The sequence below is a fragment of the Ochotona princeps genome, chromosome 31 (assembly GCF_030435755.1).
Source record: "Ochotona princeps isolate mOchPri1 chromosome 31, mOchPri1.hap1, whole genome shotgun sequence".
Lineage (NCBI taxonomy): Eukaryota > Metazoa > Chordata > Mammalia > Lagomorpha > Ochotonidae > Ochotona > Ochotona princeps.
Window position 1 is genome coordinate 1,231,745 of NC_080862.1, and position 17,763 is coordinate 1,249,507.

At 45.1% G+C, this 17,763-nt stretch overlaps 1 protein-coding gene across 2 annotated transcripts in view; it reads right to left on the bottom strand.

Moving 5' to 3' along the window:
• The window catches only part of LOC131477932 (transient receptor potential cation channel subfamily M member 3-like), a 52,919-nt gene that overhangs the window by 4,846 nt on the left and 30,310 nt on the right, over positions 1 to 17,763 (bottom strand). The window contains exon 5 of one of the 2 annotated variants that reach the window (XM_058657289.1): positions 11,622 to 11,696. The exons of the other annotated variant lie outside the window; for it this stretch is intronic. Within the exon in view, the coding sequence (XP_058513272.1) occupies positions 11,622 to 11,696 (75 nt within the window). The remainder of the gene's footprint in view (positions 1 to 11,621; positions 11,697 to 17,763) is intronic. 2 annotated transcript variants of the gene reach the window in all.

Below are 17,763 nucleotides of genomic sequence, written 5' to 3' on the forward strand. Positions count from 1 at the left end.
AAAGATGAAATAAAAAGCAGTATATTTTATATTTCAATCTCTAAGAAGTCCTGAAAAAGAATTTGCAGGAATGTTTCCCAGTGTTTGATTACACGTTCATTAAGGTCAATAGTATGCAGAGAGAAAGCAAATTTATGTTGTGTCCAAAAGGCTAAAACTTTGATTTGGGATGGGTAATCTTTTATGTCACTCCCCAAGTGCCTCCTCCTGGGTCCTTCAACCAGCTTGCTAAATCCTTTGGATTCTGTAGGCTGGAAAGAGATGCAGATGCAATAAATAAATAAATAAAACAAAACCAATATATCAACTCCAAGTTTATTATATGCTCATAAATCGACTAGTCTTTTGACTTAATCAATGGAAGCAGTTATTCCCTGGCGTGCGGTTGGTTGTGATAGAAATACTGTGTTGTTACTGCCAGTATATTACTAGGACATCCAAGCAATTTTCCCATGAATAATTTCAATAGAAATGTGATGGCCCATCCCCTGGGTCGAAAAGCAAATATTAACTTTCAGAAAAGGAAAACTGCCAGTATTATTTTCTTTGGGGCCCTTGTATCAAGGCTGAATGTTTTAATGTAGTCGATCTAAGCTTTTACAAGAAAGTTCTGTCAAACAAAGCTATTGTCTTTCTAGTCTCTGTCCTGTTGAAATCCCACATCAAAAGGCTGAGCTGACTTCCCAAACGTAAGGTAATCAGAGTAGTTCTAGTTCATTTTACTTTATAATACTTTCACACACACACAAATGTACTAGGGTCTAAGTCCACAGCCCGTTCAGATTTCTTGGCTTCTTAGCAAATTTAGTAAGCAGTAGAGCTGCCCTGGGAATTACGGATTTAAAAATTCCTGGGAAGACATGGCCTTCTCTTCGGGGAAGAGCTGGTGGGAGATGGGAGGGCACATGGTTGGACTTGGACATAAATGAGGGAGATCGTGCTAGTTATGCTAACCTGGACTTTCCAAATGATACTGAAGAAGTTGTTTTCTTGGTCACTGTTCAGGATGACTGCAGTGGTCCTCGCCTTCCTCAAATGCACAAAGTTGCCTTTTTAGAGAGCGTTGGTTTTGAGTTCCTCTGAGAAGCTCTCATTTGTCAGCTCCCAGGCTCAAAGACAGGTGTCCTTCACACTTTCACAGCCAGTAGGTGAGCAGTGGAGGTGAGGCTCACTGCGGAACTCTGCCTAATTTCGGGGTATCATTAAGCTCTCCTGGCCAACAGGCCTAAAACCACATCTGTTCATTGCTCCCTATAGGTAACAGAAATAGTTCCGTGACATATTTCTTGTTCTTTCCAGTGGCTTAGAATGTGAATGAGAAACAGACTCCAAGCTCAGTGTGTGAAGTCTAACTCATGTATTACCAGTTTGGGAGATCCTTCCTAATTCCCACAGCTTGTATCCATTATTTATTCCAGAGTGGTTCCTAGTCTGTAGTCTATTTTTTTGGTTATTAAAAAATCTTGTCCATTATTTTACTCTGCCTTGCTTTCACCACAATTTCATCCATTAAATTGTAAACTTGTTCTGACGGATACATGCCATTCCTCTTACATAACATTTTGCTTCCTAATGTGTCTCATACTCAGAAATAATTTGGATAAGTGCTTGTGAAATAAAGCCCAAATGAAATGCATGGTCCCTAGGGGCTGTACCTTGGGGGTAGTTCCATTGAAAGGACAGGAACAACTGGTAGTTATAAAAACTGGACTGTCCAGGCTAGGTACTGTTGATGTACTTTGCAGAAGGTAGAACTGACGCTCCTTCGGTGGCCCTGTGGCATCCTTACGCAGGCTTTGCCTACTGGCCCTCCAACACTGGTCTAAGACCTCGAGAGAGACATGCTGAGTGTCCAGGGTGGGTGCTCCCTTTTCACTTGACCCTCTGGGTTACACCTACAAGACCCTAAATTCTGAATGTGTGGAATAAACAAACCAAGCAAACGAGCCAAGGAGATTTATTTGACAGAGGGACTGAGTTCCTCCTGTGTGTTTCACTCCCCAAATATCTGCAACGGGCAGGGTTAAGTCAGGAGCTGGGACTCGATCTCAATCTCTTAGATACACTGCAAACATGCCAACTGCTCCAGCCGTGGCCTGCTGCCTCCCAGGGTGCACACGACAGGATGCGGCAGCCAGGTGCAGCCTTTGAGGTGTGGCCATCTCCAATGACCTGACAGCCATCAGGCCAAATGCCTGCCCGCATCCTACACTTCTACAGCGCACTCTCACCATGAGCACCTAACAGAACTGGACCTAAGATAAGCCAGTGGGAACAATGTTGTACGAAGGGTCTTCCCTCTTCCCCTTGCAGGAGGAATATGTTGGAAGCACTGCTTCCTCCTGTTGGGCTGCACAGGAACTGTGTCCCTGAATTGGAAGCCTTACCCTGTTTCCATGGAGGTGAACAATCTGTTTTAGCAACTGACATGCTGGAGATGAACTCCGTCCAGTATCAAGGTTGTTAGAGTAATTAATTGCCATTATCATATGTGAAACAAAGGCAAGCGGTTGATTACTATGGTTTTAATATTGATGTTCAATCCGATTTCTGACCCACAGTTGGGACAAGTGACAACAAATCTTTGCTTAGTTGGGTGTCTTTTTCAAATCTTTGTTGTTTCTAAATCCTTAGCAAGAAACCTGAATGACAGTTCTTGGGGGACCTTCCTTCCTCTTCCATGTTTCCATTTGGAGGGAGTGCCGTTACTATGACACCGTTAGCCTCTGCTTTTCCTTCACTCCCTTCATATTAACTGAATAATCACATTGGTGAGATTACTGTCTAGAGAGACAGGGAATTCCCATCCACGGACTCACCCCTCAAATGACCCAGGTATGCTGGGTGGGGTCTGGCCACGAGTCAGGAACTCATCCCAGGGCTCCCGCACGTTGGCAGGAAGCCAATGATTTGCGCCCTCTTCTGGTGCCTCCCAGAGGGTGTCAGCTGAGAGTGACACCTAGGCACTGCACCGCAGGCCGTGGGCATCATCACAACCTGTGCTGGCTCCACCACTCCTCCAGACACCCACACCCACAGCCTAGGTCTTGCCTGGATGCAGATTACCTTCTAAAAGTCATGCTGTGTCAGGAATGGACCTTCTGTTCAGAAGCCTCGGCCAGTCAGCCGTCTTGGTGGAGAGGTGACAGCCCCACTTCTCCGGGAGGTCTCTTGAGAGCTGAGCTAGACAGATTTATCTGATGCTCATGGTAAGTCAGGGTCTCCAACAGCTTCAACATAAATTTTTAAAAAGTGACATTTTCAATCTCCATGTGCTTGACTCTAGTGTCTAACTCCCCATTTGGATCTTGCCCAGTCAGGACTGGAATATAATGCATTGGGTTTCTTCAGCCTCCAACACTGTGACTTGTAATTCCAACAATGTTTCTGGCAATTACTTGGCAACAGTGGCTGATAAACTGGAGCCTCTGCAGTTGTGGCTTCCTTTAAAAGGCCATGTTTTCACTGATGGTGTAGCTTTTTACAAGGAAACAATAACTGCAACACATCTGAAAAGCCTTCCAGGGGCCCCAGCAGGGTTACTTATAGGTGATGGATTGTGTGAATGAGTTCATGTGATGAAGTATGCGGGACCAAGTGACGGAGTTTCTCTCCCCTGAGGGGAGATGACAGCTGCTGAGCACTCAGCAGGCATCAGGCACTGGGCCAGGTGGTGGCATATGTTTAACTCCAGTTGCTCAGTAACATTATGATAGAGATACTACCTCATTGTACAGGTGAAGAATTTGAGGTGTAGAGACTTAGAGCAGCATTCACAACCAGTAAGCACCTGACCTGGGTTTCAAGAAGAGACTCATTATGAAAACTGAAGTGTGTATTTGCTGCACGCTATTGGTTGTCTTGTCCTGGAGTGGCTGTATAATTTACAATACAGTCATGGCACAGTGGCTAGTGAAGACCACATCATAGTAGATTCTGTGGTCTGAAGGTATAGACCAGCTCTATTGAATTCTGGGCAAATGTGTGTGATCTCTCAGATTCATATCTGATAGCTTTTACAAACATGCCAATCTATGATATTTTAAAAGAGGCATGCATTTGCTCCTTTTGTTGTTGTTGCTGCTTCTCTCCTGGTTTACAAAGGCCAAGACTCATGGCTGCCTGCTTCCTGGGGTCAGATCTTTAGCTCCCTCCACACCGCGACTGTTCAATGTTGGAACAATTCCTTTCTCTCAATGCACAGAGGGCTGAAGCTCCAGGCATGGATTACATCTGTAAGCAAAGGAAAATAGCAACACTACAGCTGCACCTGCATCAATCTTATATGGGGAAAAGATCAGCTGGAAAACTTTCTCCTGTGCTAGCATTATCTTTCTCAGTGTAAGAAGTAAACTGCTTCTACTTTTCTGTCTTACACCAAAGTGCCTCACTACATCCTGTCGCTTAAGTACATCACTTTGTGATGATGAGAAATCAGGAGGCAGTCCTAGTTTTTCTCACAATGCCATCTCTATTATGCAAAAATCTCTCCAACGAATTATCACAGAAGCGGTGTTTAGAAATGCTGGTTTTAATTCAGCCCTTATCTGATTGTCTACATGCATGGACTCCGTGCTGGAACTCGCAGAGCTGCAGCTCAGCAGGTGGACAGTAAGGCCTGAGAATCTGCGTTTTACAGGTGTTTCCAGGTGATGTTGTGGCTACCAGTCCAGCAAACCCACTAGGAGAAGCAGTGACCTAGCACAAAACTTCAGGGGAGTGGATTTTTGCCTCTTAAAAAACATCTAAGGTGTGCCCCTTGAAGCCAAGTGGGGCAGAGTCCACACAGTGACACTCAGATGTCTTCAACAGCATTTTCCAGAAGTCTATTTTTAAAGTCCAAGCCAGGCATCAGAAATATTTTGTAAGCAGCAGATAGTAAATATTTCTAACTTGGTGGGTCAAAGGGATTTTGTTCTAGCTACGCAGCGGTGTAGCTGAGTAGGTAGACGCTGCATAAAGATCACACGCCACTGTGATATAATAAAGCTTTATTTCCAAAAGCAGATGGCACACGGGGCTTGGCCCTGGGCGTGACTAATGCGGTGGAAATGACTCCTGTCTGGCAACATCTGTTAGTTTGTGAAGCATCCATGAAGGACTAAACAAGTTGGAGTCCTGCCTCTAAGCCAAGCATGGGCATCTGTTTTAGATGAATGTGATTAGTATCACCCTGTTCCAAGATATGACATCTTGCAATTCAGCCTCTCAAACCAGCCTTGTGAGATTATTTTAAAAGAAATCTGCTATCACTTTATTTTCATAGGTATTTTACCACAGTAATGAAAATTAGTTATGTATAGATACATTAGCTGTGTATATATTACTAATCTTATATGTGATTCTATATAAATTCTATATAATGATTTGAAAGGCAATATGACAGAGAAGTGATCTTCACTCTGCCATTTCATTTTCCAAATGGCCACAGTGGCCAGAGTTGGATTAGTGTGAAGTCAGGGGCCTGGAATGTCATCTGGGTCTCCTGTATACGTGGTGGGCGTCCAAGTACCTGGGCCACCATCTGCTGCCTCCCTGGGCACAGCAATAGGGAGGCTCAGCAGAAGTGCAGAAGCCAGGATGAAAACTGGCTGTCCCATATTGGATGTCACTGTGTACACAGTGACCTTGGCAAATGTCAGTCTCAAGCTATGTGTGTGTGTGTAAAACACATTCTCTACCTGATGCTTTGTCCGAAAGTAAAACATGTTTTTTTAAATACAGCAAGATAATTTGAATTATTTAAGATTTAAAACATTGAGAGAGACCGGAGTTTCTTCCCTCGGGGTGACTTCCTGCATGCCTACCTGCAATGGCTAGAGTTAGGGTTAGGTTGAAACCAGGGGGCTGGAACTCAAGCTGGGTCTCCCACATGGTGGCCTCCCCAGCTGTGCATTGCAGCAGCACAGCTGGGACTTGCACCCTGACCCTCCACGATGGGATATAAGGTTTTCACCACTACACCAAACGCCATGTCCAGGATTTGTTAGCTGTTGATTTCTCCTTATTTTTCCATACGAGGGTGTAGTTCTTCTCAGGAGAGATACTTACTGCTGGCCTGAGATAGTAGACAACAGAAGCTGCCTCGAGATAACTCTCGGGGTTTTTATCAACTCCTAAGCGCACCAACATCTTCACGGGGAGTGAGGTGAGCAGGTGGCATAGTGAAGACACTGTCCAAGCCCAGGACAAGGAGAAAGAAGGAACTGCAAGATCCCTGGTGGTGGTCAGGTAGGTCCCTGGTGGTGGTCAGGTAGGTCCTTGGTGGTGGTCAGTTAGGTGGGTCAGTTAGGTCCCTGGTGGTCGTCAGTTAGGTCCCTGGTGGTCGTCAGTTAGGTCCCAGGTCTCATCCCGTCAGCAGTTTCTGGCTCTGTGTGCCCTCCCTTCCTATGGGAAATAGCTTTTTCAGTTGGTTTTCAAATTGTGATGGCTCCTGGTTCGTTCTTTCTTGACTAACTCTTCCTTCTTCTTCTTGCTACCTCCTCCAACTCTGCCTCAGCTTGAACACTAGGACTGTCCCACGACTCAGTTCTGGGTTCTTGCCATATTCTAGCTTCCCATCACTCTGTTTAACATTGCAGCCGCTTCCTGTACACCCCGCCTCCTCTCTGTTTTATAGTTTTCTCCTTAGCACTTACCACTCCCCAGTATCTTTTACTTCTCTCTTTCCCCCATGTTTATGCCTCATGAGGTTGAGGTTTGGTGCAAGCACCTCACCCGAGGGTCCCTACTCTGAATAGGCTGCAGGATGCTGAGCCCCAGGGCAGTGATGTCTGAGGCAGCCAAGGTTCCACCGACTCTCCGCGTTGACAGCATCAGAGCCACCTGCACTGACCAACTAGGGCAGTTACTGTGTCAGTGTTACCTTGACTAAGAGAAGCTTAAAGGCCCTCTCCCAGTGTTCGGCATTAGCGAAGCATGGGTGCGGGAGCAGCACACGGGACATGGCACAGACGAAGACCGCTTTTACTGGAGCAGGTGTTTGGGCAGTAAAGCTGCCCCTGGGATGCCCACATGCACCTGGGTTCAAGGCCCGGATCCACTTCTAGTTCCAACTTTTTGTTCCTGAACACTTTGGGAGGCAGTGATGGCTCAGGTGGCTGGGTTCCTGCTACCCACCCATGCGGGAGACTCAGACTGAGTTCCAGGCTTCCTGCTTCAGCTTGGCCTAACTTCTGCCACATAAGCATTTAGGGGGTGAACTGTGTGAGTTCTTTATAGCCATCTGTCTCTCAAATAAATACAAATAGACAAAACACTACCAGAAGCTAGAAAGAAAGAGAATTGGAATTTGATTTATTTGAATTAGGAAAACTTTCCATGAAATGTCTGACGAAGCTAAGTTTACGAATGGTTCTCAGTATGTGAATAATGGGAGTGAGCAAATCAATAGAACAGATGCAGTCCTCAGTGCACACCAATGGAACTGAATCTGACCACAGGAAGACGAGGGCGGGATGAACCCTCTGCTGCTCCACAGACCTACTCATGTGGTTGTAACGTGTTTAATTGCCTCACAGAGTGCACCAGGATTTCATAACAAACTTCATGTGCCCTAGAGTCAGTCTGCCCTTCCCGGGTTCCCCCTCCTGTAGAGGCAATGCTGCTACGGAGAACATGTAGCTCAGATGGACAATGAACAAAGTAGCTGACGCTTGAGCCCTCACTTCTGGGTTTTGGCAGAGGTGGCCTGTTTGTGCATTCTGCCTCTTTCCAGAACCCTCTGTGGACACAGACACACCGAGCTTAGTAGACAAAAGGTCATTGATTCCCCAGACGGCAACTGTGGACTTGAGAGGTTGCCTGCTGGGTTGTGGCATGTGGAATACTTTGTAATGCTTTTCTAATGTTGCCTCCAACACAGAGCGGAGACAGCCTATTCAGCAAGGGGAAGGACTGTTTGTTTGTTTCAGCTATGAATGCCAAAAGAGAAAAAAAAACAGTAGTTTGCTTATTTCGCTTTTATTAGGATATTTAAAAAAATTGTGTTTCCCTTATCTCAGGGGTTACCGATACTAAATTGAAGGTCCAAGGTTAAAGATTTTTATTCTATTAGAACAAAGACAACTCTATTAGTGACATTTGAGAACACTGCTTTTAGCTGTTTCTTAAGCGTACATGAGTTACAGCCATTAGTTACGTTGGCTTGATGTAATCCAAATAATATTTAGAGTTATTATAAATTATAAAATAATTTTAATAAACCCTGAGAAAGGGACTTTGAAGAGTCTTCTGATAAATTCTTTGGCCTTAACTATGCCAAGCAAATTAAAATACCAGCCTGGTTTGCCTTGCATTGCTTTAAGACCCCAGGGATAAGATACCTTATCTTCTCTAAATATATCCCACAGTGAAGTTGTTGATTATAGCAGAAAAGTACTGTCAGCACAAGTTTTCCCATTTATTTTATCTTTGTCTAAATTTCGAAAGTTAGCTATGCATAGCTAACCAATAGGCTGATTTTAATCTAGCCTGAAAAGTATTTGTGAGCAGTTACTTCTTTGAACAAGTAGGAAGAAAAAAATCAATGGTAACTTTTCATGCACAAATGGAAATAAATGTCTTGATGGCACTGGATGTGGCCACATGCATATACAGTCCTAAATTCTCTAAATTCAGAAGATGGCAACGACTTATCAATAATTACCTGCCAGGCTTCACGCTTCCATCCCTGTGAGCTGGCGGTGTGGGTCACGCTCTTCACTTATACACGTTCCTATAACTTTGTTGCTCCTGAGTCTTGCTATGACGCTACTATTTTATTTGTCTGTCTTTTACTGCCTTTAGTATCTAAGCCCTAACGCTGGGCTGAAAACCAGAGCTAAAAATAAAGCAGGGAAACCCAAATACTGGTACTGATAACAATTTATTGAGTACTATTCCATATGCTAGGCAGTGTGGTCAGTCAGTACTGAGAATGGCAACGAAGGTGACGTGGACTGTGCTCTGTGGTTCCCCCTATGTTTTCCTAATCTACAGACGACGAGAGATGGATAATTGCTGCACCAACATACCCGATGCTGTGGCTCAGGAGTACACAGAACACCAGGAACAGAGGGTTGTGCTCAGGCTGGGCCGAGGAGGATCTCAGAGGGCAAAGGGGCTGGCGGGAGCTTCCTAAGACTCGGAGATGTTCACACAGACTAGCAAAGAGTCTAGGTTGGGGCTGGAGAGGTTGGGATTTCAGCAAATGTCAGAGACCATTTCTGTCTGACAGGGCATGTTATTCCTGGGAAATGGGAAGTAGCTTGGAATGAGTGGGACAGAGTTCCACAAAGTGTTAGGGCAGAAGAAGTCTGAATGGCCACAGAAGCATGGAGAATGTCTTTAGGTTGGTACGGAAGCAAGGAAGAGATTGGGCCCCTTCAAGAAGGTTTATGCTATGATGATAGACCATTTTGTGTCTGGCTAGCATCAGTAATTTCTCTGCTGGCTTTGAAAACGCCAGTGGAGTATTTGCTAGTCTGCACATAACTGACTAATCTGCAAGATTCCAGAGTTCTTCCATGCCTGGAAAAGTACCTAAGGTGTGGGGGTACCTGTTCCCTTTTCAGAATTACTTATCCCTAAGAAATATCCCAGTCCCTGAGCAAGTAATTCCAATGAGGAAACATCTCTTGTTGAAAAAAACCTCCCATCTTGAATGGGAAAATGGATCAGATAAGAGGCAGACGATTTCAGCAAAATTTGTTCTGGTCCCCCAAAGTTGTTTTGGCTTTATTGTTTTCTTGATCGACAAAGTGACTCCTCATTAATGTGTGTGACAAGCAGTTCAGCGACATAACCCACTTGTATCAAGTCATGTCATGAAAAAAGCCAGGATATTTTTTTCATATTATTCTTCATAGAAAAAAAAGAACCTCCACAAGATAGAGCGTGACTCACGTGTGTAGAACAGCTGGCCATGAATTTGGTTATCTGTGTGTTCAACGACTTTGCCTATGTTGAGTGGTAGCCATAGTGTCTACATACTTGGCTAGAACTTATTAGAGTATACACAGAAGCCAATAAAATATCCCTGGTAGACATATAATTTGCCCAGATGAATCTTAATTTCTTTTCCAAGTCCTCATGGTTTGAATCTGGGGCAGTTAGTCTAAGAGAATACATTTCATTGCTTCGCACTTCTAGATGTCCCTGGTTAAGTTCTATGACCTTTAACATGAAGAGTTGTTGCTTGTCCCGTGGGACAGTTACAGGTTTAGTGATGACAAGCCTGGTGATGGTTACCCCAATGTATTTGATGATGGTGCAATGATCAAAAAAGATGCCAGTGATGACAATTGAACGTCCCTTTGCCTTCCCAGCCTCCTTCATATATTGTCAGGCATAGGATGACAAAGGGAAGTCCACGAGTCACGTGAAGAAAGACTGTAGCCATGGGGACACGAACAGGAGCCACTGCTTTCCTCCACACCTCACCCCTCCCCATGGGCGCATGAACAGGAGCCCACTGCTTGCTTCACCCCTCAGCTCCACCCCTCCCCCTCCCCCCATGGGGACGTGAATAGGAGCCCAATGCCCGCCTCCACCCCTCACCCTGCCCCATGGGGACATGAGCAGGAGCCCACTGCTTGCTTCACCCCTCACCCCTGCCCCAAGGGGCGCATGAGCAGGAGCCCACTGCCCGCCTCCACCCCTCACCCTGCCCCATGGGGACATGAGCAGGAGCCCACTGCTTGCTTCACCCCTCACCCCTGCCCCAAGGGGACATGAGCAGGAGCCCACTGCCTGCCTCCACCCCTCACCCTGCCCCATGGGGACATGAGCAGGAGCCCACTGCTTGCTTCACCCCTCACCCCTGCCCCAAGGGGACATGAGCAGGAGCCCACTGCTTGCTTCACCCCTCACCCCTGCCCCATGGGGACATGAGCAGGAGCCCACTGCCCGCCTCCACCCCTCACCTCTCCCCATGGGTACGTGAATAGGAGCCCACTGCCCGCCTCCACCCCTCACCCTTCCCTATGATCCTGACCCACTTCCTTCTCATGCTGTTCCTCCACCATCTTTTTGCCACTAACTTCCATCCTTTTCCCAAAGTCCGACTCAATGACTCATTTCAACAAACCAGTGCTCAGCTTGGGTCCGGCACAGAGTCTGTGCTCAAATAGCTGAGTGCAACAGTGAACCTCAAGCTCTCAAAGGTATGAATGCTTTAGAGAAATCTCTTTTTGATGAGACAATGCTTCCCCATGTAGGATGGAAGGAACAGGGTGTACAAGCACATTAGCTGAAGTTTGTGAGTGAATTTCCCATTAACTGGATTTCAGACAAGTGCTTAACTCTCCAAGCAGCCAGTTGAATCTGGAGGGTTTTTCTGACTGTTAAACAGAATAGAGAAAACTCCTTGCATGGTGCCTACAATCCAAGTAAACACTCATTTTCCTTTACTAGTATCCTACCTAGTATTCTGCCAAGCTGTTTAGTATGTCATCTTTAGGAGCATAAATAGGAAATAATTCACATCTGAAGTGTTTGCTTATCTTAGAAGAGACAGAGAAAGAAATAGTAGTCACTGGGAGTAATACTGTTAAGAATTTTTAAAAGAAATGAAAGCTTCTGTGGTTAATTTTTGGGTGGGGTTTAAGAGGAAGTTCAAGTTGTCTGTTAATTATACTTACCAATTGGGTCTAAATGGCAACTACCCCAAAATGAATAAAACAAGCGGGAATCAAGAGAGAAAAACGGCAGGCATCCTGTCAAAAAACAAAATCTTTGAAATTTCTACAACCCAATGGTTGGATACACATGTTATTAAAGCAGGCCAATTACCCAATTTGTATAAATTTAGACATATGACTGCAACCCAAGTTGCACTTGAGATCTATGCAAAGAATTACACAGTTTTCCTATCTTAGCCTCCCTCTCATGCCACCCAGTATCCTATTAGGTCCTTCAAAGCAACGTTTCTTTTGTGGAGGAACAGCCCTTTGTGGTTCGGCTTCAACCAGGAAAAGGGTTGTGGTGCTGGAGGGGCTCAAAGGAGCTCCTCTTTGTTGAGTGCTTGAATCAGTGCTTAATCCTTGATGAAGCCTCTGAGAGTATCACATGTAAATTACAGAGATGATAATGAATTGTTCAGTTCTCTGTCTTCCGCAATAGGGACTGAATTTCTTCCTTTTAACAATAGTTTTTCATTCTTAGAGAAACCAATGTCCTGCTCTCCAGTGATTACTTGCCAACTTGTTACTCAACTGACGCCCCTACTCTCCCTCACCGACAAACATACGTAACTCTCACTCTATACGCAGCAAAACAAAGCCATTTTAGTATAATAAATGACCCACTAATTTGGCTATTCTACTTCAAATTGACAGGAACACTGAATGACAGTTTCATGTCGATAGTTGCTAATTGATTAAACTAGCTAGTCAGCACCTCATTTCCAATGCAGGCCTCTCAGGAGAACCCTGAGGAGTGGCCCTGCTTCTGTCTTCCCTGGGACCAAGCCTCATACTCAGAGCAGCCTAACCTGAGTCTGTTTTTGAGAAGTAGGGGCTGGGCAAGGGATAGCAGGGCTGATAGGCATGATGGGACCCCCACCACTCCTCATGACTACTCAGTGGTTCTGGTTTGGAAAAGATACCCTTGCAAAGGAATAAACTGAAAAAAAAAAAAAAAAAGCAAGTTCTTAACCACAACCTATGTTTTAACATACTGGTTACTCAAAACCATGTCAATTCCATAATGTTGCAAATTGCTGTTGATGTTATATTGGGACTCTTAATTGACTGGGATGATATTGTACCAGCTCTAACTTCGGACCAGAAATGGTCTCCCCAAGAAACTGTTCAACCCATCTGGACAAGAAGTAGCTGGACTCTATGCTTGGTATACGTTTGCAAGGAAAGAAGCTTGATTGAATTTGAACTGTAATACTGCATCAAGGTGGAGGAATCCACCAGGGGGGAGGGGCGTGGGGAGGGGTGGGGGGATCCCCAGAGCCTATGAAACTGTCACATAATGCAAAATAATTAATAAAAAAAAACATAAAAAAAAGAAAAAAAAATAAACTGAAAAGAAAAAACAACATAAGCAACTCTTCTCCAAGCACAGAAGGGAAATTCTGGGTTCTCTGAATTCTTCACAGTTTATGCAAGGACAAACTACAAGCAGCTATTACCCGTTTTCCCAGGAAGTTCCAACCTAGTACATTGTTGAGGAAATGTACTCAGCTTGTAAGCAAACATTTTCCAGGCCATTCTTCCACTACGCCAGGCTGTTCCACTGCTTGCTAAATACTATGAACAAACTTCAACTAGATGACATCACCATAAATCGGCCTGGGCATTTAGCAGACATTTGTTGATGGAACTGAGCACGGAACCGGCTCAGCACCATCTCCTCGGCAGAGAGAAGACCGTGCTGGTCTCATCAGTTGAATCTTTCTAATTGACCAAGGTTTAAATGACACTATAGCGAGGGCCAAATAGGTTCATGTTTCCTTAGTTACTTTCAGGATGCAATAAATGGTCTCAAGGGCTAAGGTGTAGGATAAAGGGTAAGGATTTTGCACGCTATCCTGAGTATCCTGTTTCTTGCTCGGGTATATAAGTAAGCCTTGTCTTATCCAGTTTTGAGGGTGGTCTGCCAAGTAGAATTGAAGACAGTACTATCCGAATTGAGGCAGGGACATAACTCTGAGTGATGAACAGCAGAGTGGAAATCTGAAGTTCAGGTTCAAGTAGAAGTTCTGCCAAGTTAACTCACTGAATAAACGTACTAGTTAAGTATTTTCCTATAAATCAACCAATTGACAGGAAACAGTGAAACATGGATTTTTTTCTTATGATTTTATATCTTAAAAAACTACATCGAGGTCACAGGTGTTACTGATTCATGTTTGCAGCTGGAATCTTCTACAAAGAGAAGGTAGTTTATACGGCAGTTTACACGCAGTGCACTCTATTTCTGATGTTGAAAGCATTCACTCGCATGCCTTCCCATCCTGTGCCCCATGCTGTCAACCAACATCTTAAACATGTTCTGTCCATGACTGTTTTTCTGCTCATGAACAACCCCTCACACGCACACACTCTGGATTCTTGTTACACTTTGTATCTTTAAGAGGAGTTGGGCCCTTTCTGCTTTGCCTGAGCTGCTGTGTACACGTCATTGTGTGTCCAGGCAGTAAAACAGAACGGTCCAAGCAGCGCTTCTTGAATTGTTCACTTATTAGCATTGTGATTCTGGGCTTTATTACTTGACCTATACTTATGAATGTAAGAATTGGAATTGGTTATTTCTTAAAAATTGCGTAGGATAATGCTAAGTAGTAGTTAACTATAACTTATTTGTAAGAATAGGTTCTTTGAGTACAAGGCTATACTTTATTCAGCTTGGAACCCCTATGGCGCTTTGTAAGTTGCAGGCACAGAATAAAGTGTTTCTGAAGAAAGAGCCTAAACATTAAAGCTTGAAGAGGGTGACACAAGAGACAGGAATCACTGTTGAGCTGTTGACTTTAAGTGACAACTTGTGCTTGGCTCTTGGCTTGATTTTGGGAAGAAATCTGATGTGTTTTGCTGCCATCTGTAGCGTCTTAGTAGAAGAGGGAGAGTACAGTGGAGCCACCTTCACTCAGTAAGAAACAGCACCGAATGAGTTACACCCTGATGAGGGTCAGGACACAGGAAACGATTTTGGGATACTCAGGAGCATGATGAGAAAAGAAACAATTATAGCTCACACTCAGAGCAGAACCTACGCAGCATCCTTAGCTTAACAGAATATCTAGTTTAGGCTATGGGTTGGGAATAAGTTTAAGTTTTGTCATTCACCACCAATATTATCCAGTGTAAGTACCATATCTATTATATTGGCCTCATCATCTTGGACACACCCTTTAGGTATGATTTAATATTGTATAATGTGTCTTCCACTGGCCTCTCCTACTCTAGTTTTTCTGACCTGGGTCTTTGCTTTTTCTTGAGGAGCAAAGAGTTGCGAGCAGTCTGAACGGACCATAGACAGAAGATGTGCCGACTGCAGCGTCGCTGGCTCCTTACGCACAGGTCAGATACGATACCAGTTTCGGGGGATGTGGGTCCTGGGGTGCAAAGTGGTGACTATGCAGGATGAACAGATCTAGTGATGTATAACGTGAAGGACGCTATTTTCAGTATTTTTGATTCAGAGGTAGGCCCTAGCTGCTCTTCAGGGGGTGGAGGGAATGTTACACACGCTTGCGGGAATGCCAACCCCTCATTAGGGTGACTACTTCTAAGGTTCTTTGTGATAAAAGCTGCATCCGCTCATCGTGAAAACCAGCGTCACAAAGCACTGTCGTTTGACAGGGAGAGCGGGTACTCTCCTCTATCTGCTCATCCCTCAAATGAAAACAGTTTACAATTCGTTTCTGGTTCTCGGAAATCTTCCAGTGTCCCCCCGATGGCCATGTCTTCCCAAGTCATCCGTCCTCAAACATTTTCTATATTCAGTCAGAGGAGGGACTGCTGCACTTTTCTTTCAAGAGGGAAAGCCCAGTTTTAACATTTCCTTTTGTGTTGGATCTGGGAGGACAGGCAACCAACCCACTGTCTGATGGGAACTATTTGCCAGGATTCATCTTGGAATCACAGTAGTTACATAAGTGTTGTGCAAACACAGGCTAACCCTGTTTATTCTGAATGGCTGGGATGTAACATGTCATCAGATGATGAGCAGTGGAAGGTGTACCAAAGGGTCCTTCAGGGAATTCACAGGCATGACGCAGACCCAGCCCAATCTGAACAGGTCAGGTTGTGTGAGTTCATGGACAGTCTAAAATAACTCCTAGCACTTTAGGCAGCTTGTCTAGCTGATTCCTAGAGCCAGCCAGCAAGATGCTCTTGTTCTATCCCACTGACAAGCTCACAGGATGAAGAGCGAACAGGGCCTGAGATACATCTATGGCCAAGGTTCACATATGAGCTTTTTGGATCTTGCTGGTGTATCTTATTTTGTCTTTTGAACCAAATCCAGCCAGTTCTTAGTGGCCATCTGGAATTCTATGTTAAAAAGATGCCAGAGAATCCAAAAGCTGTCCTCCAAGATCTATTCCTCCCATCCTTCATAATCACAGAATTGTAGCTGGCTAGGTGTTTGCCCAGGACAAAGATTATGCTTCCTAATCCCTTTCTGGCTAGCATGTTAAGATGGGGTACACAGGATGTATGCTAAAAATGTGTAGATGTATGTGCGAGAGACATTTTTCTTCATTGTGCCTTTAAGTGGAAGGGTTCCCCACTCCCTAGATCCTTAATTCTGATTCATTCTGGCCAGAATGTAGATGTGACAGCGAGCTCCCAGGATCTCTGCGAACAGGGAGGGCAGAGTCAGAGTAAGGAGTCGGAGTTCTCCGATCGCACAGCTTCTACGTCACAGCTGGGCTCAAGCCCCTGTCAGATGGAAGCATTTGTTACTCTGAATCACTGTCACAGCAAAGCCGTTCTGAGCTGCATGTGGCCAGTGGGAACAGAGTGCTAGGGTTACCGTTGCTCCAACACGCATTGGAGTAATGGTAAGCTGCAATAACATCCAACTCACATTATGACGTCAGACCTCACGCCAACTTTTTACCATCTTCCTCCCACTTTGTGCTACTGCTGACAACCCCGTGCTGAGTGTCTCAACATACACTAAAAAATAAAGACAAAGGGCACAGACTTAATTATAGTAAGATTACATCTACATTTATATAGTATTGTTTATTTGCATATAAATCATTATGTGCTTTTAAAATAGCTTCCCAGAAAACAACTGTTGAGTTGAGTGGTGCTGGCGTTTGGGGAAACTACATTTGCTCCGTTCTTCTATTGACATAGCTCAATGTGCTCAATCCAGTTTCTTTCACGCCTCAACGCTGACTGTTTATGGACCGCTTACCGCGGACAACAGGGATGGCAGTGCTGTCTCAGATGACCAATGTCAGGATGCCAGGGCAAGCGGGCTCCAGAATTAGCAACGGAAAAACACAAGGTCACACAAGAGTTGTACTGTGGTGCAGGGAACTAGATAAGTACAATACCAGAAGTGCAGTGCCAACTTTCACAAACGCATGGCCTCCTAGTGTTTTACTGGATGAGTTAATTCATCTTCCCAAGACTTCCATTACTGCGCTGCACTTTGTTTCTACAGCACTTCTCAGTAATTCAGAGATTGTAAATTACAGCTCCTTTGCTATGGATTTTCAAGCTGTATTTTATTATGGTGCTACTTATTTCTATCTCCCCTGGGCAGTGCCTTCTCTGGAGGAAGATCTCCAAGGGCCCGTGGTAAAGCTACCTCCCTCCTAACCTCTCCTAGACTGTGAGGAAGATCTCCAAGGGCCCGTGGTAAAGCTACCTCTCTCCTGGCCTCTCCTAGACTGTGAGGAAGATCTCCAAGGGCCCGTGGTAAAGCTACCTCTCTCCTGGCCTCCTCCAGACTGTGAGGAAGATCTCCAAGGGCCCGTGGTAAAGCTACCTCCCTCCTGGCCTCTCCTAGACTGTGAGGAAGATCTCCAAGGGCCCGTGGTAAAACTACCTCCCTCCTGGCCTCTCCTAGACTGTGAGGAAGATCTCCAAGGGCCCGTGGTAAAGCTACCTCCCTCCTGGCCTCCTTCAGAATGTGAGGAAGATCTCCAAGGGCCCGTGGTAAAGCTACCTCCCTCCTGGCCTCTCTTAGACTGTGAGGAAGATCTCCAAGGGCCCGTGGTAAAACTACCTCTCTCCTGGCCTCCTCCAGACTGTGAGGAAGATCTCCAAGGGCCCGTGGTAAAGCTACCTCTCTCCTGGCCTCTCC